General features: G+C 38.2%; 1 protein-coding gene across 1 annotated transcript; it reads right to left on the bottom strand.

Annotated features, from left to right (window-relative positions):
* Nucleotides 1-2664: 2664 nt before the first annotated feature.
* LOC127620007 (putative tyrosine carboxypeptidase MATCAP2) lies at nucleotides 2665-17017 on the bottom strand. The gene is made up of 7 exons (XM_052093059.1): nucleotides 16993-17017; nucleotides 11910-12592; nucleotides 10486-10629; nucleotides 8414-8546; nucleotides 6946-7251; nucleotides 6753-6850; nucleotides 2665-3078 (listed from the first exon to the last, which is right to left on the bottom strand). The coding sequence occupies exons 1-7, from the start codon at nucleotides 17015-17017 to the stop codon at nucleotides 2920-2922; spliced, it is 1548 nt and encodes a 515-aa protein (XP_051949019.1). The 3' UTR covers nucleotides 2665-2919.
* Between the last annotated feature and the right edge of the window lie 6809 nt (nucleotides 17018-23826).

Below are 23826 nucleotides of genomic sequence, written 5' to 3'. Positions count from 1 at the left end.
GGAGCACTTGGGCAGGAAGTGACACATAGCCTGCGAATCCTTCCGAGCTTCAGTGAAGTGTTCAGCGAACTCTCTTACCGCCGGTCCGAACAGGCCGCTTGGAGCGATAGGCGCGTCGAGGAATGGCGCCTTATCCGTGTCCTTCATTTCTGTTAGCGTCAACCACAGATGCCGCTCAAGGACAGTCAGGTTAGCCATGGCCCGGCCGATGGATTGGGCGGTGGCCTTTGTGGCTCGCAGGGCTACATCAGTGGCGCTGCGCAGGTCCTTGAAAGCCTCAGGTTCAGGTCCAGACTCGTCCATGGTGCGGAGAAGTTTGGCCTGATAGACTTGCAGAACAGCCATGGAATGAAGCGCTGACGCAGCTTGGCCGGCGGCGGCGTATGCGCGACCGGCGAGAGCTGAGGTAGATCGGCAGGGCTTCGAGGGATGAGAAGCTTTGGCTTTCCATCCAGCACTGGAGGGTGGGCACAGATGGTTGGCCACAGCCTCCTCGAGGGGCGGGGTTCCCTCGTAGCCTCTTTCTCTCGCGCCATCCACCGAGGAGAGCGAGGAAGAGAATGAAGGCTTCAGGCGAGCAGAGTGCGGGGCTTTCCACGACTTTGTGAGTTCGTCGTGAACTTCGGGGAAGAAAGGGGAGGGTCTCTGTCGAGCGGCCTGCCGGCGCCCCTGCAGGAACCACTCATCCAGCCGGCTGCGGGCGGGTTCTTCCGGAGAAGACCATTCGAGCCCAAGGTCTTCCACGGCTTTAGACAGGATGCGGACGATCTCTGAGTCCATGCTGGTGCCCGTGCTCGTGTCCGCTAATGTCGACGGCGCGGGGTCGAAGGCCGAGCCCGGCCAGTCGTCGGATGCAGCGTCAAAGGTCGAAGGCATTTGAAACAACGCCTCGAATTTGCTCTTTCACTAAAAGACAAAAGCGTCGCAGAGGCGAACACTTGCAAAGTAGCTTTCAGTAAAAGGATATCAAAGGTGATGCGCGCCGGATGGCATAGCAGAAGGCTTTGAAGGCGGCTGAAGGCGCCGGCGTCCTCGTAGCAGTCCTGCTGTAGGCTTGTCGACGGCGGGCGAAAAGACTCCAATAATCCAGAGGATCCAGCGAAGAGAAGGTCTTTGCTGAAGGAGATTAAATCTAAAGAACTCTCATGACGGGGCGCCTAATATATAGCCTTAGCCACGCCCATCTTGGCGGGCTCTGAGCGCATTGGTCGCGCGTTCAGAGTCGCTCCGTCATTGGTTCGAGCAAGTTGCCGCAGCACAGCCAATGACCGAGCTGCCTCGCTCATTGCTGTCTGCTGTGCAGCTGCAATGCGTTTTACATAAAGACTTCAATATTTCTCGAGAAACGGAGTTTTCCCATAGCGTAAGCGTAAGCTACCTCTCAAAAGGGAACACAATTGTTGAAGCAACCACGTCATTTTGTGGTGCTTCTATGACTTTCGGCTAACATGTCAACTTGCATGCTCTTCAAGACTCATTCCACAGCCCTTTGTATCGGCCCTAGTGCAGTGCTCCACCAGTTTGTAAATGTAGTTGGTTATAAAATGCAAATGCCTTACAAGTAATGCGTAATAGTAAAAGTGTTTAGATGTCATAGCATTGTAATTCCAATTATTCTCATCTTATTTAAATCAGTATTAAAGGGATAGTTCACCCCCAAAAATTTTCTCATCATTTACTCACCCTCATGTCATCCCAGATGTGTATGACTTTCTTCTGCAGAACACAAACAAAGATTTTTAGAAGAATATTTCTTCTCTGTAGGTCCATACAATGCAAGTGAATGTCACCAAAACTTTGAAGCTTCAAAATGCTCAAACACAGCTTAAAAGCAATCCAAAAGACTCCAGTGATTAAAGCCATGTCTTCAGACGTGATATAATAGGTTCAGGTGAGAAACAGATAAATATTAAAGTCCTTTTTAACTATAAATTCTCCTCCCTGCCCAGTAGGGGGCGATATACACAAAGAATGTGAATCGCCAATTACAAATGAAGAAGAATGTGAAAGTGGAGATTTATGGTTAAAAAGAACTTAAATATTGATCTTTTTCTTACCCACACCTATCATATTGCTTCTGAAGATATGGATTTAACCACTGGAGTCTTATGGATTACTTTTATGCTGCCTTTATGTGCTTTTCTGGTCATCATTCACTTGCATTGTAGGGACCTACAGAGCTGAAATATTCTTCTAAAAATCTCACTTTGTGTCAATGCAATTAAACTAACATGATGTCTAAATACATTGCAATGTAAATAACATATATATTATATAATGAAATAATAATATACACTTTTGTATTTTAGTAATGGGAATTTTGGGGAAGGGGGTTCTTAATTGTTATGGAAATAACATCACAATACAACAAAAACAGAAATAAATATGTGGTCCCAAAAATATGACCTGGAAATGGTAAATGGTCTGCACTTATATAGTGCCTTTTTTAACCTTAGAGGTTACCAAAGCGCTTTACACTGTGTCCCATTCACCCATTCACTCACACATCAATGACGGCAGAGCTGCTATGCAAGGCCCTAGCCTGCCATTGGGAGCAATTTGGGGTTCAGTGTCTTGCCCAAGGACACTTCGTCATGTGGGCCGGGAATCGAACCACCAACCCTGCGATTAGCGGCCGACCCGCTGTACCACAACAGCCACAGGTTATATCTAACGCAACATAAAATGCACATAAGGAACTGAAGGCTTTTGTTTTTGGGCAGGTAACTACTAGAAAGAAATACACTTAGGTTTTTACACTTTAACGTGCAATTTGGTTTAAAACATGGAAGTGCACATATATATGCTTGAGACTCAGTGGAGGGAAAGAATGAATGCAAGGTTATTGATGTGATATGGAGGGCTTTTGTCACAGTATGTTAGTGAGGTCAGTAACATCACTTAAAGTCGTGCTGGAGGTCAGACAAGCATGCACAGCTCCTCATCGGTTAGCTGGTTGACCTCCATGATTTTCTGCAGTTGCTCTGTGTAGTGTGCTCGGTCCTGCAGGAAGTGAGGTATGCGCACACGTTCCATCAGAGCCAGACCTTTCAGACGCTCCACATCCTCAAATGACACCTACACAAATCACACACAGTAAAGCATACATCACCATGAAAACCCCAATGCTGTGTTCAAAAGGTAACCTGTATATTTGTTTAGAGAATTTCATGTTGGTCATGAGACATGGCAAACTGAAAAAATGTAAGCAAACAATGTCATTTACATTTCTTAATTTAGCAGACACTTTTATCCAGAGTAACTTACAAATGAAAATTGTGTACACTATATTGGCTTTGTTCACACTGCAGGGAAAATATTTTTTTCTTAAATCTGGAATTCATCTTTTTTAGACTGACTGTTCAAACTGCAAGTTGAATTAGCCAGATCAAATTCATTTCTGTTCAGACTGCAATTGCTTTTGCTAGACGTCCACATTAGTTGTCATAGTAATGATGCAAACATTTGTAGGTTCACAATGCATTAAAGTATATCAGTGGATGTTTCGCCATTGATTATGTTTTTTATATTTGTCACAGACAACTGCATAAAAAAACGAGAAAGGAGGCATATGCAATTTCTGTTGCTGCTGTTATGGTACAGCAGTTAAGCAAGATACATTCACTACCTTATAGTGCCGTGATGGCTCGCAACCAGTTTGTTACCACACCTTGGCGCATCTTTTTAGGTGAGTAAAACCAATGTTTGTATTACTGTAAGAGGTTTGCACTGCTTAGGCTGCCTTGTGATATCTACCGTAATTTCCGGACTATAAGCCGCAACTTTTTTCCCACGCCTTGAACCTCGCGGCTTATACAATGACGCGGCTAATATATGGATTTTTCCCGCTTTCAAATTTTATTAAAAAAAAAAAAAAAACCCATTCTGTGACGTGCTCAGTTTTTTGGCGGCGTGAAGCTTTCATTAGACCAATGAAATTGCCGAAGGGTTAAGGTCAAAACAACTTTTTTTGTTTACAGTTTAGATTAAATCGAGCGCGCTCAAACTTCCCATCATTCTGATTAGGCCTACGGTAGTCATTTTGTCACCCTCACCATGGCAAAGACCTGGAGAAACGCATATGATGCTGCTTTCAAGTTGAAGGCGATTGATCTGGCTGTTGAAAAGGAAATAGAGCTGCTGCACGGGAGCTTGGTCTTAATGAGTCGATGATAAGACGTTGGAAACAGCAGCGTGAGGAATTGACTCAGTGCAAAAAGACAACTAAATCTGAGGCTATACTCCGACACCGAAGGAGATGACTTCAGTGGTTTCAGTGCACAGGACGAGGAAGATAGTGACCAATGACTTAATTGGTAGGCTACTGTTTACTGCAAATGTTTTATTACAAGCCGTGTGTGGCAGCGGGGGCGTGGTCAAGCGCCCGTCCGGGAGAGAAAAGCGGTAAGGGCGCTTACACCTGCGCTAAATTATGTCTAACACCGGTGTCTAATTTCAAGTGCCCTGCTTCACGTGTCCTTCTTGGGAAAACTGTCACACGGGCACCAGTGTGACAGTTTTCAGCAGGGCACTTGACGTTCCAGGTAAGGCTTTTAATGGCCACAGCAATGTTTAATCAATTTTATAAAGTTTCTCAATTCTTCTATGCGCCAACACTAGACTGACGTGTGTCACTCTCTCAGCTCTGTGGCTGCTGCCTTTTTATGCCGCTCTCCCCATGCTTACTGAAATTAGACACCGGTGTTAGACATAATTTAGCTCAGGTGTAAGCGCCTTTACCGCTTTTCTCTCCCGGACGGGCGCTTGACCACGCCCCCGCTGCCACACCGTGTTTCGTTAAAGCCTGAGTAAAGTTCATTTGTTTCAATGTACCGGTAGGCACCTGCGGCTTATAGACAGGTGCGGCTTATTTATGTTCAAAATAATATTTTATTTAAAAATCAGTGGGTGCGGCTTATATTCAGGTGCGCTCAATAGTCCGGAAATTACGGGTATTTGAAATACAGGTGCACTCCACTCAGAAGTGATCACTACACCCTATTCCTGTGAAAGACTTCACCTTCCACTGTGACAGTTTCAGAGGGCTGAAAAATAACAGTCCCAGAATAACAGTCATTATGAATTCACTTTTTAATCATTTTTATTAAACCTTTAAGCTCTGAGGGAGTTCTTAAAGATTTCCTGTTTCAGTGGCATACCCAAAATTAAAGGCTTATAACTCGACCCCCCCCAAAAAAAAAGATTATCAATTTTGTTTAATAATACAGATTATGACAAATTATGAGACTCAGCCCAGGAAAAAAAGTACTTTTTCAATGCAAATGCAGTTGGCTTACTTTAAAGCTAAAAAATGACTCAAAAGTACTTTTTGTCTGATTTGACATTATATATCTCAGGGTGTAAATAAGGTGGCTCCGAAAAACTGCTCTTGTCTTGTTCCCAATCATGTCAACTGTATCTGAGAAAAATGTTATGTTGATACTACAAAGTCAAAAATCAAATCAGTTACTGCATTACAAAAATGTATTTATCCTAGTGTCCAAAAACATCTCCAAACAAATAAAACATAATAATTGTACATAACTAATACACATGCAAACACAACAATGACTTAAGGTTTGCATAGCATGCAGACATGATTTTAATTATGAGATTTCACAGAATAAGTTTCATTCTGTGCCATTTGAGTCATCATTGTGTCCATGTCATGTACTCTGTGCCATCTCCTGGTAGCCATATGTAATTACAGTAATTGACCACATGACTCTCAGCCCAAATATGGATGACTTTCACCACTGGTTGGAGCAATCTGAACCCGGTTTAGCGTTCCATGATGCTACATCATTTCCGATGACTTCATCTGATCCAGAAAAGCTAATGTGTTTTCAGCCAAAAAAAATCTTATTTCATGTGTGTTTGTCCTGTTCAAACTACAAATGAATTTGAGACAGATAGGTCAAAAAATCTGGGTTTTTTTCTGCCTTTATGAACATAGCCATTGAAGAACAAATAAGGAATTGTTCACCCAAAAAATGTACATGCTGTCATCATTTACTCACCTCTACGTCGTTCCAAACCTGTATGCATGTCTTTATTCTGCAAAGCACAAAATTAGGCATTTTGAAGGATATTCCATTAGCTGATTTCAATGCAAATGCAGTTGGCTTACTTTAAAGCTAAAAAATTACTCAAAAGTGGTCATGTATTCCATGCAATTTGTGCATCATATTCCAAGTCTTCTGAAGGCATACGATTTTTTTACCCATTGATATTTAAGTTATTTTACATTGAAAATCTTGACTTCCTCCATACTGTAGCTCTTCTTTGTATGCTAATGAGTGCATGTTTGCAAAGGCTCGTGCTTAAATCTCATGAACGAGCTTCTCTTACACTGTCTCAAAGAGATGCGGTTGAAGTCAATAGTTTCTCAGAAAAATAACTTGCACTTATGGTTGTTCATATGCCTTCAGAAGACTTACAATATGATGCATAAGTCATATGGACAAGTGTTATGATCATTTTTTAAAGCTTTAAAGAGAGTCACTATCAACCGCCATTGTTTTGAAATTAGCGAATGAGACAAATTTATCTTTACAATTCCTCCGGTTGTGTTCTGTAGAAAAAATTAATTCATAAAGGTTTGGAACAAAGGTTAGGGTGAGTAAATGAAGATAATTAAACTTTGGGTAAACTATTCCTTTAAGCACAAAGTAATTGTGCAAGTAATTTCTAACTCTTAAATTAGACTATTTCAAAAAACTGTTTTGAAAAAAATATTTACACTAACTGACCTTTCCCAGAGCCATGAGTAGCTGGAAATCAATCTTGTCTCGGTGTCTGAGGATCTTTAGGATGCCATCAAGATACACCTGATCCTTACTGAAACAACCTGAATAACAAATATCAGTTATGATTCAGACTCATCAATACAATGCCAGTTCTGTGAGATACTATTAAGTTCCACATTTACACATGAAGTTGTACCTGCCTGTGTTGTGTCGGTCTGTCCACGTTTGGCTCTGACGCAGTAGTCCCATCGTGTGTTGGGGTCGTGGACAAATCGGCCCAGGTTGTGAAAAAGCTGTGAGAAGGACATGCGGCTGGCCTGGTAGACGGTGTAGTAGAGCAGGGCAGCACGCCACAGTGTTGGATCCTTGCGGAAGAGCACGCTGTGAATGCTGGCCAGCCCCTCTTCAGTGGGGTTCATGGGCCGCAGGCCGTGTTTCTTCCTTCCCCCACCGTTGCTCCAAGGCTGGTGACTGTTGTTGATGCTGCGGAAGTAGTGTGTACCTGAGAGAGGGATGCAGAGGGGTTGACACTTTACCAGTCATAGCACAATATCGGATCAACAGAAAAATGGTTCCACCTGGAGGAAGGATGTTAGCTTAATTCCCCAAAGAAGCAAAAAAGGCTGTACGTGATTTGATATGTTCAAATGCGATTCAGTCCTTCATTTGCATTGCATCTAGTAGGCATAACTAAATGGATTAAAGTTTGTTCAACAAGACTCAAACAAATCAGTTATTTATTTATTTGAAAAATCATAATTTTATTGCAATAACTGGTTTTTAAGGGCAAGTTACTCCAAGATGCTACAGGTGGATTGTCCAACATCAGGTGAAAGTCCCTCAACAAATCCTCAAAGCCCTCATATCTTGGCAACAAACAAAGTAAAATATCCTTCAAATTAAAGGAATATTCCAGGTTTAATACAAGTTAAGCTCAATCGACAGCATTTGTGGCATAATGTTGATTACAACACAAAAAGTAATTTCGACTCATCCCTCCTTTTCTTTAAAAAAAGAAAAAAGGCAAAAATCTGGGTTCCAGTGAAGCACTTACAATGGAAGTGAATGGGGCCAACCTGTAAATTTTAAATGTATATTCCGAGATCAATACAAGTTGAGCTCAATCGACAGCAAAAATTAATTTAAAAAAAAATAATTAAAAAAAATAAAAAAATCGAGGTTACAGTGAGACACTTACTGTACAATGGAAGTCAATGGGACCAATTTTTGGAGGGTTTAAAAGGCAGAAATATTGAACTTATAATTTGATTAAAACACTTTAATTAATTCTTCTGTTAAAACTCATGTATTATTTCAGCTGTAAAGTTATTTAAAATGTCATTTTATAGTCATTTTAGGGTTTGTTGACATTACATCATCATGGTAACAAAGTTGTAAAACTGGCAATATCTTTACACAGAAAAGTGACTAATTCATTTTTGTGGTAATCATTATTGTGCCACAAATGCTTCCGATTGAGCTTAACTTGCATATAACCCGAAATATTCCTTTAAATGACAGAAAGAGAGCGAGAAAGTGTGGGAGGAATATTGCAATGTTCCAGAGTACAGAACTCAATGCCTGGAGCTGTTGGACCCACAAGACTTCATGACCGAAGTCCTTATGGACAGATTCAACTCTACTATTAGGCGACAAACACATACCGATTTCATGCCTTAGCATCCCTGCCAGCCACTGTTCTCTAGCAGTAGAGATGTTAATGGTGAGTGTAGGTCTGCTGTTCACCACAGTCATTGAAGCTCTGGACAGGAGGTCATCAGTAAGGTGAACAACAATCTGTGGAGAAAGACTAATTTTACAGTACGCTGGCTATGTTGAGTGACAGCGTGGCAGAAACTTGTGATCGTGTGTTAACATGCAATAACTTAAACACTTTATTGATGTCTATTGATTATGTGGCTCCAAAAGGTATTTGAACACATGAAGCACACTTAAATGTATAATTGTCACTACACTAGATGACAAAATGTCAAACAAATTGGCATTTGCAAATAAAAAAAAATTTTCAGACCTAAATTTTCTGAGCAATTTCTGTAGTTACTTTTAACCAGCTGTGTCTATTTACACTGGCGGCCAAACGTTTGGAATAAAGTAATGCTGTAGCAAAACCATGGTTAATTTGATCAAAACCTTGGTTACTGCAAAAAAAACAACAACAAAAAAAACAACCACATGGTTACTACAGTCGTGGTTACTAGTAATGATTAATACAATATTAGTAGTTATCATAAGGGTATCATTTATTAACAAGGATTAAAGACCATTATCAATGTTGTAATTGGTCACACAAGCCCATTATAATACATGTAATTTCCAGGTTTATCATTACTTGGTGTGAATAACGTCATGGTTACTGTTGTAACCTCCGTTCCCTGATGGAGGGAATGAGACATTGTGTTGAATGAAGTGACACAAGGGGTGTTTCTTGAGAGCCTCATGTACCTCTGAACTTGAGAAAAGGCCAATGAGAAATTGGCAGACAGAATTTTCATGTCCTGCCCCCGGACATACGGGTATAAAGTGAAGCGGCCGTGTGTCTGTCAGTCAGGTTTTTGCACTGAGGAGCCGAGAATAAGGTACGGCCGTTTACAGTGTTAGGTCTAATGTTGTGGCAAGGGGGACACAATGTCTCGTTCCCTCCATCAGGGAACGGAGGTTACAACATTAACCATGACGTTCCCCTTCTGTCATTCACTCAACGTTATGTCGAAGTGTGTAGTGACACAAGGGGTCCCATTTAAAAGCATCATGCACTAAACCGTGTTATGTGAACTGCTGATACAAGTGCAAGCAAGCTACTGCATGCTAGCAGTAGTAATTGCAAAACTTCATTTTAAACAGTATATCCATTGTTTTATCATTTCACCAAACCTAACAAACTTTTTTTTGTGAAAATGTCTTGCTTGAAGTGTGTGCTTGTGCTATATTTCCTTAAAATAAATGCTTGCTGTCTAATGAAATAACTTTTTTAATTATAATTATGCCTGTTTATGTGGGTTTTTTCTTTTCTTTTCTTTTTTTTTGTGAAATAACACCTAGATCAAAAACTTTCAAAAGTCTCAAATATAAAAAATAAAAAACTCAACTGCAGTGTTTCCACTACCCTATAAGCCTGGGCTATCAACTGGTCAGCCTGGGCCAATAGCCTCAGATCTTGAGCCGTGAGACCAAAATCTATGTGCATTCCCTCCATTGGGCCAATAGCCCCCAGCATTGCCCTAAAATCCACCCTTAATTTGCTGCCCTGGTACCAAAGTCATACACCACCCATTTCACAAGCAAGAGGGAAGCTTAAGTTTAAGTATTAGACTCTGGAAACAAGCTAGCCCTCGTAATGAATATGTTGAAGACTGAAGCTGAGGTTTGTTTGCTTATTTTAGTCTTTGACATTGAGCCCACATCCATCCTTAGTTGGCCTTCTTTGGACCAAGGGTAATCGGCGGGCCAAAGGCGCTTGACAGTTAGCCACGAGGAAGACCAAAGGAGGCACGATGAAACCCCGGAAGTGAAAGTGGGAACGCAACTGGCCCTGGCACGCACTAGCACGCTCTCGATTGGCCCGATAATGGAAAAGCGACTAATGATTTTTATTCCTGTTAGGCAGTACCTCAAGTTTCTGAGATACTCAAAGGGTAGTTAGATAACAGGCTCTGGTACACACTGTGAATATGGAGGTACTTGTTTCTTTCTATCTGCACCTCTCTCCCGCTCTCACCTCTCCTGTGCATCCCTCCTTTTCCATGTACTTTTTGACGTGGTACCAGATGCGGCTCTTGGTGAGGAGGTTTCCTCCTGTAGCCTGTTCAAACTTCTCATAGGAGCCATATTTTTGCAGGGCCAACTCCATGATCCGCACAGCCTGAGACGAAAACAAACACACAAACATAAGCCTCAGTTGTTTTGATGCAACTTCTAGAATATTTTATAGTCAATATGAATTAACCCACCATCAATGTTTAAATGCTTCTATTTCTGTCCCAGAGGTCCTTTTATGAAACCTGTGCCTTTCCATTAGAAAAGCTGATTTTACAGCAAAGTTTGTATAACTTTTTACTGTTACATCAGACAATTAAATAATTAAAAACAAATATAGAAATCATGGCAAAAAACATAAAGTGATCAAAAAGAGGAGAGATTGAAATGTCATGGGTTTAATTTCTGAAAGGATGATCATGTCATTTTACTATCTGTCATTTACAGATTACTTGATTTATAGAATAGTGTGTTATTTTAATGCATTGAGTTAGTATTTGCATTAGGTGTAAATAGCACCTGGCACACAGCGTAGCTATTTGCACTCCAACAGTCTGGTAGAAACACAGAAATTGCAGCGTGTTGCTACAGTGGTGTTGGGCATAATGATGGTACTATTATTTTCCTACAAAATATTTACATTTACGCATTTGGCAGATGCTTTTATCCAAAGCGACTTACAGTGCACTTATTACAGGGACAATCCCCCCGGAGTAACCTGGAGTTAAGTGCCTTGCTCAAGGGCACAATGGCGGCGAACCAGCGACCTTCGGAACAGTTCTGATTAACAGTTATGTGCTTTAGCCCACTACGCCGCGTACATGGTTAATTTTTCTAAGGGAAGGTTAGGGTTTGGGGTTGGTGTAGGGTGTCTGTGGGACTCTAAATAAACATAATAATCACACTGCCACTATTAGCACTTAGTGCAAAGAAGATGCTTTTTGTTGCCATTTGCACATAGTAAAAACAGTATTTATCGCTATTTGCACATAGTGCTGTTTACACTACTTAGTGCTAATAGCATCTATGGCTAGTGCTAATAGCCTGCTATATTTTACTAAAGGGGGATTATGTTAGTAAAAGGTTTGATGCAAAATCTGGTGAAAAACTCAATGATACTCAGTTGTTATGTGATGAATGCATAGACGTCAGTGAGTAACTAGGACAGGTTCTTCACGCAGTCTTCATTCATGAGGCTTGATTTGTGATGCATCAGAAAAAGCCTTAAGGCAATCCACAGTGTGGCTAGTCTGCAATAATCAATTTATTGGTATGCAATCACTGTATTCTTCCTCTGCTTCAAAACACACAACCCTAACACAGCCAAAATCAGAGGTGGATCATAGAAGAGGGCCCTTTAAATTATGTGGGAGTATGTGCACATACCTGCGTGAGGAAGCGATTTGAAGCTTTGCTGTGCTTTGCCAGCACTTGTGGAGGGACAGGATTGCTGTACTCAAACTGAGGGTTGTAGTTAAAGTCTGATTTGAAAAATCTGTCCCTCTCCTTCTCCACATTAGACGGCTTTATGGCAGTGAGGATGCACACCTTTTTGATTGAGTTCTCACCATCACGACCAGCGAGACATGCTCTGGACATCTGGGGCAGTTTTGTGCCTGGGAAACCAGCAGGGAAGCTGTTTTTGGGTCTGGGGATGGGGCAAGGGGAAAGACGAATGCTGCCCAGCACACTGATGCTGTTCATTTGCCTGGAACTGCTGGTGGAGAAGCAGGAAAAGACTGACTGATTGTGCCTGGTGTCTCTGCAACTAACGGTCAGCTCACTCAACGCGAGAGGTGCAAGGGTTGGCTGGGGTCTGGTGCGATGTGTTGCTGTCGAGACTCTTTGTGCTCTTTTGGTGCATCTGTGAAGGGAGTACTTAGGGTTCTTCTGTTCATCTGCTTCTTTCTGAAGCAGCATGTTGTAGCTTCTGGTGCCTGTGTTAAACAGATCCTTCAGAATGCCAGAGGACACGTGCTCCAGCCGCACCTGACTGAGGCTCACAGGTTTCTCCATTGGGCTTAATACACACATCTTAGATGTTTCCAGCTCCGGCCAATAGAGCTGTTCTGAAAAAAATGACACATACGAAGAGATGCTACAATGGTCTACTCAGGTCTTCCGATGAATCTCTGGTATTTTACATTGCATAAAGGAAATGAAGCCTATTCTTAGGACTATTGATATTTTAAAGCATTGTTTTCAAGACAATGTGTTCAGATGTTTTACTTTTGAGTTTGATAACATTGAGACCGTCACCTTCTCATTGTTTCGAACACAACTGAAGCAAAATAGCTCTCAGCTGACAACTGCTATGAATCTGAAGATGACATTAAACCTGAATGACCTGCTTCAACTACTAAACTGAGAACATGCAAAATGATTGACAGGCAGAAAGTACATCAATGTCTTCAGATTCACTGATCAAAGAATGTGTCAGTGGCCCAACCACATTTTAGTTTGCTGTTTAGTCTAGTGCTGTCACAGAGACCAGTGAGATATCTCAGGCCACCTATTTCATTAACATCAATCAGGAATAAGAAACGTTTTCTGCACTATTTCATAAAAAAATACAATTAAAAATAAAAATAGCTTACAGCGCCTTTAATCTCAATCGTACAGAGGTCCTCAGAGAGTTTGAAGACAGGGTACCATAATTTTTTTCTGAAATAGTTTTGCTTTCCCTGACAATAAGTATAGTGTTCCTTCCAATACATTTACCATTTTATTACTACAGTAACCATATTTTAATCATGATATTCATAATGAAACCATAGTGATAATACAGGAATCAAAAAAAAAAAATAATTATGTTGTGGTTATTATGGTATTACTTTACAAATACCATAGTTTTAATAATATTGTAGACTTTAGTAGCCATAGTTTTTGGTGGAAATCATGATTTTACTACAGATTAAGCTGAATTAATCTGGTGGCTACTGTGGTTTTACTACATATTTGTAGTAAAACAATAATTATGTTTTTTTCTGTATTATTAATATAATTTCACTATAAATATCAATGTTAAAATACAGTTACTGTAGAAATTCCTGCCCTGTCCTCTGAGACACTCGAAAGCATTTGTGGTATAATGTTGATTACAGCAAAAAAAAAAAAAAAAAATGTAACTTATTTTTACTTTATAAAAATAAAAAAGCTAAAATCTTGGTTCCAGTGAGGCACTTACAATGGAAGAGAATGGGACCAAACCGTAACGTGTCAAATACTCACCATTTCAAAATTATAGATCCAATATATAAACATTATACTTTTTAACATGATTTTAGTGTGATAAAATTGCTTTCTAACCTTATGGTATGCAGCAAAGCATTTGTGAAGCCACAACACGCACAACCTTGAGGCGGATGGGCTACAACAGCAGAAGACCCCACCGGGTACCACTCATCTCCACTACAAATAGGAATAATAGGCTACAATTTACAAGAGCTCCCCAAAATTGGACAGTTGAAGACTGGAAAAATGTTGCCTGGTCTGATGAGTCTCAATTTCTGTTGAGACATTCAGATGATAGAGTCAGAATTTGGTGTAAACAGAATGAGAACATGGATCCATCATGCCTTGTTACCACTGTGCAGGCTGGTGGTGGTGGTGTAATGGTGTGGGGGATGTTTTCTTGGCACACTTTAGGCCCCTTAGTGCCAATTGGGCATCGTTTAAATGCCACGGCCTACCTGAGCATTGTTTCTGACCATGTCCATCCCTTTATGGCCACCATGTACCCATCCTCTGATGGCTACTTCCAGCAGGATAATGCACCATGTCACAAAGCTCGAATCATTTCAAACTGGTTTCTTGAACATGACAATGAGTTCACTGTACTAAAATGGCCTCCACAGTCACCAGATCTCAACCCAATAGAGCATCTTTGGGATGTGGTGGAACGGGAGCTTCGTGCCCTGGATGTGCATCCTACAAATCTCCATCAACTGCAAGATGCTATCCTATCAATATTGCCCAACATTTCTAAAGAATACTTTCAGCACCTTGTTGAATCAATGCCATGTAGAATTAAGGCAGTTCTGAAGGCGAAAGGGGGTCAAACACAGTATTAGTATGGTGTTCCTAATAATCCTTTAGGTGAGTGTAGCTCACATCTTGTGGCTATATTTTTGAAACAGTGAGTATTTTTGTGTTTACAGACTGGCCCCATTCACTTCCATTGTAAGTGCATCACTGGAACCCAGATTTTTGCTTTCAAATTATATAATAATAAACTATGGAAGAGTCCAAATTATTTTCTGTGGTAATCAACATAAGGACACAAATACTGTTGACTGAGCCTGAAACTTGCACTGAACCGGAAACTTTCTTTTAAATCAGCATAAATTAAAGGCAACAACAACTTACATACATCATTACTTTTTTGCATTACAGTAATGGGAATTGGGGGGAAATGTGCTTAATTTTAATGAAAATAATGTCACAATGGCAATATATATATATATATTGCCATTGTGACATTATTTAATGCTTAAGTGATTGTCTTTAATATAACTTTGTAAAGGGATTAAGATGGGCAAGGAAGAGGAGAGAACCGGCTTGACAATATAAATAATAGTTTAATGAAGAACTGAACCAAAAGACACAAACACACACAGATGTCGGGCAGCTGCCCGTAAATCTCTCTCTCTGTCGCACTGCCATCTCCAGTTGGCCCTTATCCCTCTCGGGCTAATCAGCCCAATTAGGGGCCGGGTGTGCAGAATCATGTCTTGGCCCCACCCTCCGACCTGCCACAAGCTTTCATTTTCTTAATTCTGTTTTTTTTTTATTTTTTATATATTTTTATTTAAAGATAAATATGGCATGTTTTTAAAGACTTCACAAGATTCCCATGAAGTGTTTTGTGCTGTTTGCCAATGAGGTACTATAGAACTATAGCAGGAATGGGTTAACATATGCCCAAATTGCTTGTGATGTAAAATAAAATTAGCTAAAACCACAAGCAGTGTCTGAAAGCTAAGTACAGTGTTTCCAACCCTTGACAAAACAGGCATTCCTCAAATTTAGAGAACAGATTATAATGATGCTTATCGCACCACTAATGGACTATATTATGGAAGGTATGGCAAATATCTTAAAAAATATATATTAGGATGGGTTATCATAGTGCAGGTACACCAGGTGGAATTTCAAGACAAGGAAATACAGCTTGTCTTAAACTTGAGACTCAGCCCTGATGTTGTCAGTTGTTGTGTCCTCATTTCCCAGGAAACAATATCTCCTTAGCCCATTTAACCCGGACTCCTACAAAAGACAAGTAATAGATCTGGACAGCAGTGAATTGAAGCTTGTTTTAAGCTTGTAGCTCTTGCACTGTCTAGAGAGCTGACTTCACAGGCCAGGACATTCCTATTAGAAAGCAAAACAAAACAACTCAGAACAAACCATGACAACTCAGACTCGTTGCTTGGACTTCGCATTCATCCTGCTGGCTATTGTAATCAATATTTATTTGTTCCTACATCATTTCAGGAGGATAGACCAAGGATGCATGTAAGTATTAATGTTAGGTCATGCAACTCTCAAGTTCTCCATCACGTGGCACACAACATATCAGTCCATGTGCCTCTGTGAAATGAGTCCATGCCTCATGGCAGAACAGCTCTGACAGGTGCAGTGAACTAGAAGGACCTCAGCATCAGAGAGCCCAACTATAGTCTAGAAGCACTTAAAACTGTCTGTGCATGTTTGGATCTTTAAGAGTGCACTGACAGTAATGCATTATAATGCACAGAGGGCTCAATATATTTGGAAGACTAAGCTGCACTCAAATTGTTTACATTTATATGCATTGCATTAGAAAACAAAATATCAAGCCGAGTGCCATCGGCAAACTAATGATGCATTTATGTATAACTAATAGTTGGATGTTCTAGCTGAGTAACAACTAATATTTGACAACCGCATAGTTTCCTTTTGTGTCTTAATTTTGAACAGTTCATATATTGTTTTAGTCTTTAATGTATACATTAAAACCTAACAAACATCTTCATGTGAAATATTTAGCTTGAAAAATGTGCTTGTGCTATCTTCCTTTAAAATAAATGGCACTCGAGTTGATTTTGCTATACTGTGCAAAAACATTAAGACATTTTTAAGTGTGACTTTAGTGTCTATATACTTTGTGAGGGACACTATATTGTTGTAAATCATTCACAAGCAGGCTTACACAAAAAGGTATTACCAAGATTTTTGGTATTCATGTGAATACCATAGTGGTGATCTTTTAGTACATGTCACCAAGACAAATTCCTTGTATGTGTAAGCATACTTGGCAATACATTGATTCTGATTCTGATGCCATCACATTACTGTTTGTAATAGTATTTATAATGACAGACCAATTTAACGAACTGTGCATTTTCTTATAGCTCCATAAAACGGGCTTGCGTTATTTTTCGCAATCCAAGATACAGATAACATCAGGTTGGGTTGACAGACTCACCTGTAACTTGAATAGATTGAAGCATCGTCTCCCTCGCGCTGTGGAGCCTCAACTTTTCACCCGAAAACAATAAAGCGAACAAACACAACACAGCAAATATCTAGTCTTGCAGTTATAATATCTGGCACTCAGGACGAGCAGTGCAAATCAATGCTGTTATTTGCAAATCGCCTCATGTGTGAATTTACCGCGCGCTGTTTCTGAACACGCCGCTGCTTCGGTCTGGACGCTGGAGCGCGCGCAGCGCGTTGCCATGGTGCAATGTCAACGTCGACGTCACCTTGAAAAATAGGTCAGTTCCGTTTCACCTACAAGCCGAACTTTTGGTATCAAAATCACACAATAATTAAATACAGAATGACAATAAAATATTTTTTATAATTGCAATAAAAACTAAAACAAAACAAAAAACAATATTAATACAAAATATTACAAGTAAATAAAATAAATTAACAACAAAACAACAGAATTAAGAACTATATACATATATACATTAAAATCAAAAACTTATCTCCAATTACAAAATAAATACAAAAATCCTTAAAAAGGATAATATTTCAAGGCTTTACAACAATCTATAGTATTTTTTTATTTAGTGTTCCTTAAACCATCCAATGCTTTAAGATACTGACAAAGCTCAAACTTAAATTGCATAGTGTACTTTTTGACCAACGACATTTCTGAATGTGATATTTCTCAAAAATAATAAACAAATTAAGAACAAAACTAATTTTCTTTTCTAAAGGCCTATTGTAAAAAAAGATATATATTTTTGTCCTCCAAAGTAATATCAGATCCAGAACTCTCCTTAAAAAAGACCTTACAATCACACCAGAACAATCTAGTGCAAATGCATTCAAAAAAAAGATGGCAAATACTCTCTTCATTCAAATTACAAAACACACATTTCAAATCAATATCTTTCTTAAATATTTGTATAACCTGATTTACTGGATAAATACAATGAATAATTTTAAATGAAATCTCTCTAATCTTATTGATGACACAGTATCTCCTGGAACAGAGCCGGTCCTAGGGTTTTGGGGGCCCTAAACAAAAATAGTGTATGGGGCCCTACTGGTTTCTGAACCAGCCAAAATAAGAGAAATTAGATAAATAAAAAAGCTCTCATTTCAGAGAGAGAATTTTACCAATAAGTTACCAGAACAGTTAGTAAAGGCCATTCGCTAGCAGTGTCATCGGTGGAGGTGGTTTGTGGTCCTGTCCCGAAATACTTTAATAGTGCTCCTGAGGAGAAGGAAATTATACTGTGGCAGGGCGGAGGGTGGGGCCAGGTCGTGATTCTACACACCCGGTCCCTTATCAGGCAAATTAAGCCTCCGAGAGGGATAAAGGCTGATGACAGATGGTGGTGCAACGAGAGAGAGATCGTTTATGGCCATGTCCGTCGTGTGTGTTTGTCTTTTAAGTTTATCATTAAAACTATTACTTATATTGTCAAGCCGGTTCTCGCCTCCTTTCCATTGATCCCTTTACATATACATACAAAACATGGATGGAATGAGCATTACAATTAACCCTCTGGGGTCTGAGGGTGTTTTGGGCCCTGGAGAAGTTTTGACATGCCTTGACATTTGTGCTTTTTTCAGTTGCTTAAAAACATATTAATGGCTGATGTCTGATAACACTGTAGGACTACAATAATATGTGAGCAACATGTGTGTACATGTTTGTATTTTTGAGAAAATAACGTTTATGCATGGTTTTTGAAAAAACAAAATTTTTAATCATTGAAATAAGGCCATATAACACATACTAAACATTTGTCCACAAGACTTTTGAGAACTGGATCTTGTAGCCTTGAGTTTTTGCTACAAATTGATGTGAAAACCATCCTGAGCACTCATTCATACAAAACAATATAGTAATTGAACTTTTGTAAGACACTTTTAGTGTCAGAAAGGTCATATGCGAGGAGGCGTGAACTATCATGAATATTGACGTAATTTACACCTGAGGAGACAAAGACCCTCCCCTGGGCCCATCAATGAGGAATGTGACAGAAAGAGAATGAATGCGAGGAGACTTAATGATCATATAAAGTTTAAGTTAAAACAAGTAATCTGACTATACATTTTCTTTACATAAAGACTTTACTTAAAAACGTTAGACCTACACTACTGTTTAAAATGTTTAGATTAGTAAGATTTTTTATGTTTTTAAAAGAAGTCTCTTCTGCTCACCAAGGCTGTTATTTGATCCAAAATACAGCAAAAACAGTGATAGTGTGAAATATTTTTACAATTTAAAAGAACAGTTTTCTATTTGAATATGTTGTAAAATGCAATTTTTGATCAAAGCTGAATTTTCAGCATCATATGCAGATTTTCTAATATGGGCATATTTACAATTTTACACATTTACACCCGAACACATATTTGCAAGCACAAGCTTTGTTGATGATAATGAGGCAGCATAAACGCTAGTTAAAATATAATCAAAAAATTCATATTATTTTTATATCATATTACATATTATATTTATATCAAACAGCATACAATTTAAATACCTGCTTTAGCTGAAACAACATTTTAAATGTAACTAAAACTTGCCTATTAGGAGTCATATTTCAAATTTCAATACTCTGAACTGGCTGGCAATTCTGGAAACAGTCCCACTAGTAAAATATGTACATGTTTATATAAAATAGCATGTCAACTAATATAGCTTTGTTTCATACAGATTACATTGCAGGATAATATTTTAAATTTACATATTTTACATTGTTTTAAATTTGAATTGTTTTATTTAAAAGTAGACATTTTAAACTTTCTTTAGACATATGTTTCATGTTTATGTGATAAGTATTTGCAGAGTTTCAGTTCCTTTTTTTGACGTGTTTCAGAAATATGCTTGCAGAGACAGAGCTGTATTTTCTTTATTTTACAAAGCACAAGGTTTTGTTGTTATTGTGAGTGTACACAAATAAAAGTAGACCCTTTATAGTCTCTAATGATGTCTTAAACGTCTCTGTATACCCAAAAATGATGGAGTATTTTAAGTTGTTTCCACTGTAATGATGAATAAATCCAGCACACAAAAAGTAGCAAACAATATTAAAAGAGGCCATGCTTCTGGCATGCACTATCGTCTGATTCGGGAAAACAGCATTTCTCTGATCAAGGTGGGAACGTTCACTTCATGATAGCTGGATGTCTGTTACCTAGCTACTGCTCCTGGCAGTTGACAAACGGAAACAGCAGAGTGCTGTGTGCATTATCCTCTCGGCACCCACATCATTTAAAATCCTCCATCCTAGTTCCAAAATTAGGTTTAAGAAATTTAGAAAAATATACGAAATGAAACATACTACGTTTCATTGATACGGTTGTGTGTTTTGTTGATTAGAGTAATTGATGGGCAGAAAATACAATAATTGGGGGTGTTGGGGGGCCCTGAAGCAATCACGGGGCCCTAAACAAATGTTTAGTTTGTTTATTGGGTCGGGCCGGCCCTGTCCTGGAAACCATAAAAGCCTGCTCCCACTCAATGTCCTGGAAGCGTGAATTCCAGAAACTTTTGGCTGGGGGTACCCTAAAAGACCGACAGATCTGTCTAAGGAAGTTATTGTTGCATTTTTTTTATCAACAATACTTATACCATCCAATTTTAAGTTAAAGTGAATAGTTACATTCAGATCAACAACACCAGCAACACGCAACAATTGAAGGAGTTCAGAAGGTATGGCATCAAAAACAATTGCGTAATCCTTTGCAGATATTGGAAGTTTAAATCTATCTAGAAATTCTCCATATGAAATTAAGTGACCATCATGGCGAAGCAAATGTGTCACCAATAAAATATCATTTCTAAACCAATATTTAAAAAATGTGTTTTATTCTTATATTTAATATCTTTATTATTCCAAATCAAACATTTTTGGGGAGAGAAATTGTGTTTGTACACCAGGATAACCAAGATAACAGAGCTTGTCTATGAAAGTTAGATAGTTTAATGGAGATTTTATTAATATCAATATTGCAACTGAGGAGAAACGTAATACCGCCAATTTTGTTAAAAACTAAATTTGGGATATAATATCACATTTTATTCGATACAATTCTGAATCCATTCAATTTTAAAAATAGTATTAGAAACTTCAAAGTCAATTGCATTTAAACCACCTTGATGAAATAGATTACCTAATACACCTCTATTTAAGTAATGTGGCCTATTCTTCCAAATAAAATTATACATTTTCTTATTAACTTGCTTAATAATAAAATTTGGAGCATCTAAAACCATTGCTATATAAGCTAATCTTGACAACCCTTCAGCTTTTGATAGCAATATTCTAACAGTCAAAGATAAATCTCTTATTAGCCAAGCATTACATTTCTTTTGTACTTTATCAATTAATGGAAGATCATTTAAATAAATCCTTTCCATTTGATTTTTACATATTTTGATCCCCAAATAAGAAACTTGGTTTTTAACTGGTATGCCACACAATTCCATGACATCATTAGGCATGTCTTTCAAAGGGAACAATTCACATTTATTAATATTACTGACACTGATGAAAATATATCTAAATACCTAAGTGCTGCATCTCTGTCACTTCTCAAAAATATGGTTGTGTCATCTGCAAGCTGTGAACATTTTATTTCTTTGTCAGATAAACAAATACTCTGAAATGGATATTTTTTAATATGAAGACACAACACTTGCATAATTAATAGAAATAAGAAAGGAGCTGCAGGATCTCCTTGTTTTACACCTCTAGATATATTAAATCTGGGAGTTGTTCCAAAAGGTAATTTAATAGAAGTATTGCAATCGCTATACATTGTACGAATCGCTCTGATAAAATTATTACCAAAGCCAAAAAAAACAAGAGTCTCCATCAAGAATGCATGATCCACAGAGTCAAAGGCTTTAAAATAATCAACAAATAATATATAACTTCCATCCTGAATTAAGAAATTATAATCAATTAGGTCCAAAACTAGACAACTATTATTTCCAATATATCTGCCACACATAAAACCTGACTGGCAATCATCAATAATTTTATCCACACAAAATTTCAACCTCTCTGCAAATATAGACGATAACAATTTTGCATCATTATTAATTAAAGATATGGGCCACCAGTTTTCAATATTAAGTGGGTCTTTACCTGATTTTGGAATAAGAGTTATTAAACTTTGAATCATTGTAGGCAACATTTTCTCAGCTTCCAATATTTCCTGAAAAACATGTAAAAGGAACACAGAAAGATTTTCCTGAAAGGTTTTATAAAATTCAGCAGTTAAACCGTCATTACCCGGTGATTTATTATTCTTCAGTTTGGCAATATTTTTATGAATTTCATCCAATGTTATTTCCCTATCACAAATTTTATTTGTCTTCGTCTATTATAGTAGAATTTATTTTAATATTATCCAAGAAAGATTTTGCATCTCCAATGCCTTCATCTTTTGTGTATAATTTTATATAAAAGCTTGTTACAAATTGAGAGATCTCATTTAAATCTGTTGAAACTTTAGCATCAATAAGTCACTTTAAAGAGGACAATTCAGTATTTCTCTTTTCCAAATTGAAAAAATATTTTGAGTTCTTTTCTCCTTCTTCCAACCATTTACGCCTTGACCTCACAAATGCTCCTTTAGCTTTATTCTCAAATGTTTGATCCAATTCTAATTGTAATTTAATTAAGATGTCTTTATCTATCTGAGACAAATTATGTTTTCCATATATAAAAATAATACGTTTAATGATGGAATCCTCCTCTACCCTTCTGGCTTTGGCAATTTCTTTTCCAAACCTAATAGCAAACTACTTTTTTCCTCCTGGAGAACGATGCGGCGTCGTTTTACAATGAGTGCTTTGAGGGTGACGTCACGGAAGGCTGTCAACTCTCTGAAGGATGTGACATCTTGTTAGCTGTCTTTGCTGTGATATGTTTATAATAGGGAGTTTCCACGTTTTTCGGGCTTCAAAGTTATACATTTTTAACGATAGTAACCTAAGTACCTATTCCGTAGCTGGCGTGATTGTAAATAAAAAAACGTCACGTCCAAACCACACCCACGATTAGTTTTAACCAATAGCAGGCGTGATTGTAGCAGGCGTGATTGTAAATAAAAAAACGTCACGTCCAAACCACACCCACGATTAGTTTTAACCAATCATCATCGTTCTTCGCCCAGCCGAGTTCTCATCGGTTCAGAATTTCAGAGATGTGCGCGAGCCACTGATCTATATAATCAGTGGCGCGAGCAGGAGAAATGTCACCGAACGAACACCTTAGCAGAACAAAAACATCAATTTAGGGGAACTAAAAATAAATTAGCCTTTACTTGTCTTATTTTATAAAATGTAAATAACCTTTTCATTGATATACACCTTTTGTATTTATTTTAGAATTATATTCGATATATTTAATATATTATAAATAGTATTATTGTTATTTCTTGTAACTATACAACAAAATTGTAAATGTATAAGAACACATTTCTATTTTTTTCTTTATTAAAATTCTTCTCTTATTTTGATATTAGGCCTTTTTAAGAACGTGAACAGCCTTTTAAACTAGCAATAATGCAAATAATAATACATTTTAAAGGCATTATGGCCTATTTATCTTCTGACCAATAATTATTTTATTTTTTTCTGTAACTTTAAATGTTCGTAATTCCTAATTTTGTAGTAGTTGATGTCATATGTTATTATAAGGTATATCCACCTGTGTATTTTGTCTCTCTCTTTACTTTTATTAAAGGTGCATTCAATAATTTTTTCCTCTTTAAAAAAGTTTGACTGCTACAGGCATGAATTGTAATTTTGCAATATATGTAGGAAATCATA

The sequence above is a fragment of the Xyrauchen texanus genome, chromosome 26 (genome assembly GCF_025860055.1).
Source record: "Xyrauchen texanus isolate HMW12.3.18 chromosome 26, RBS_HiC_50CHRs, whole genome shotgun sequence".
NCBI lineage: Eukaryota > Metazoa > Chordata > Actinopteri > Cypriniformes > Catostomidae > Xyrauchen > Xyrauchen texanus.
The sequence above is the reverse complement of the archived record's forward strand: the minus strand, read 5'-3'. Positions and strand labels throughout refer to the sequence as shown.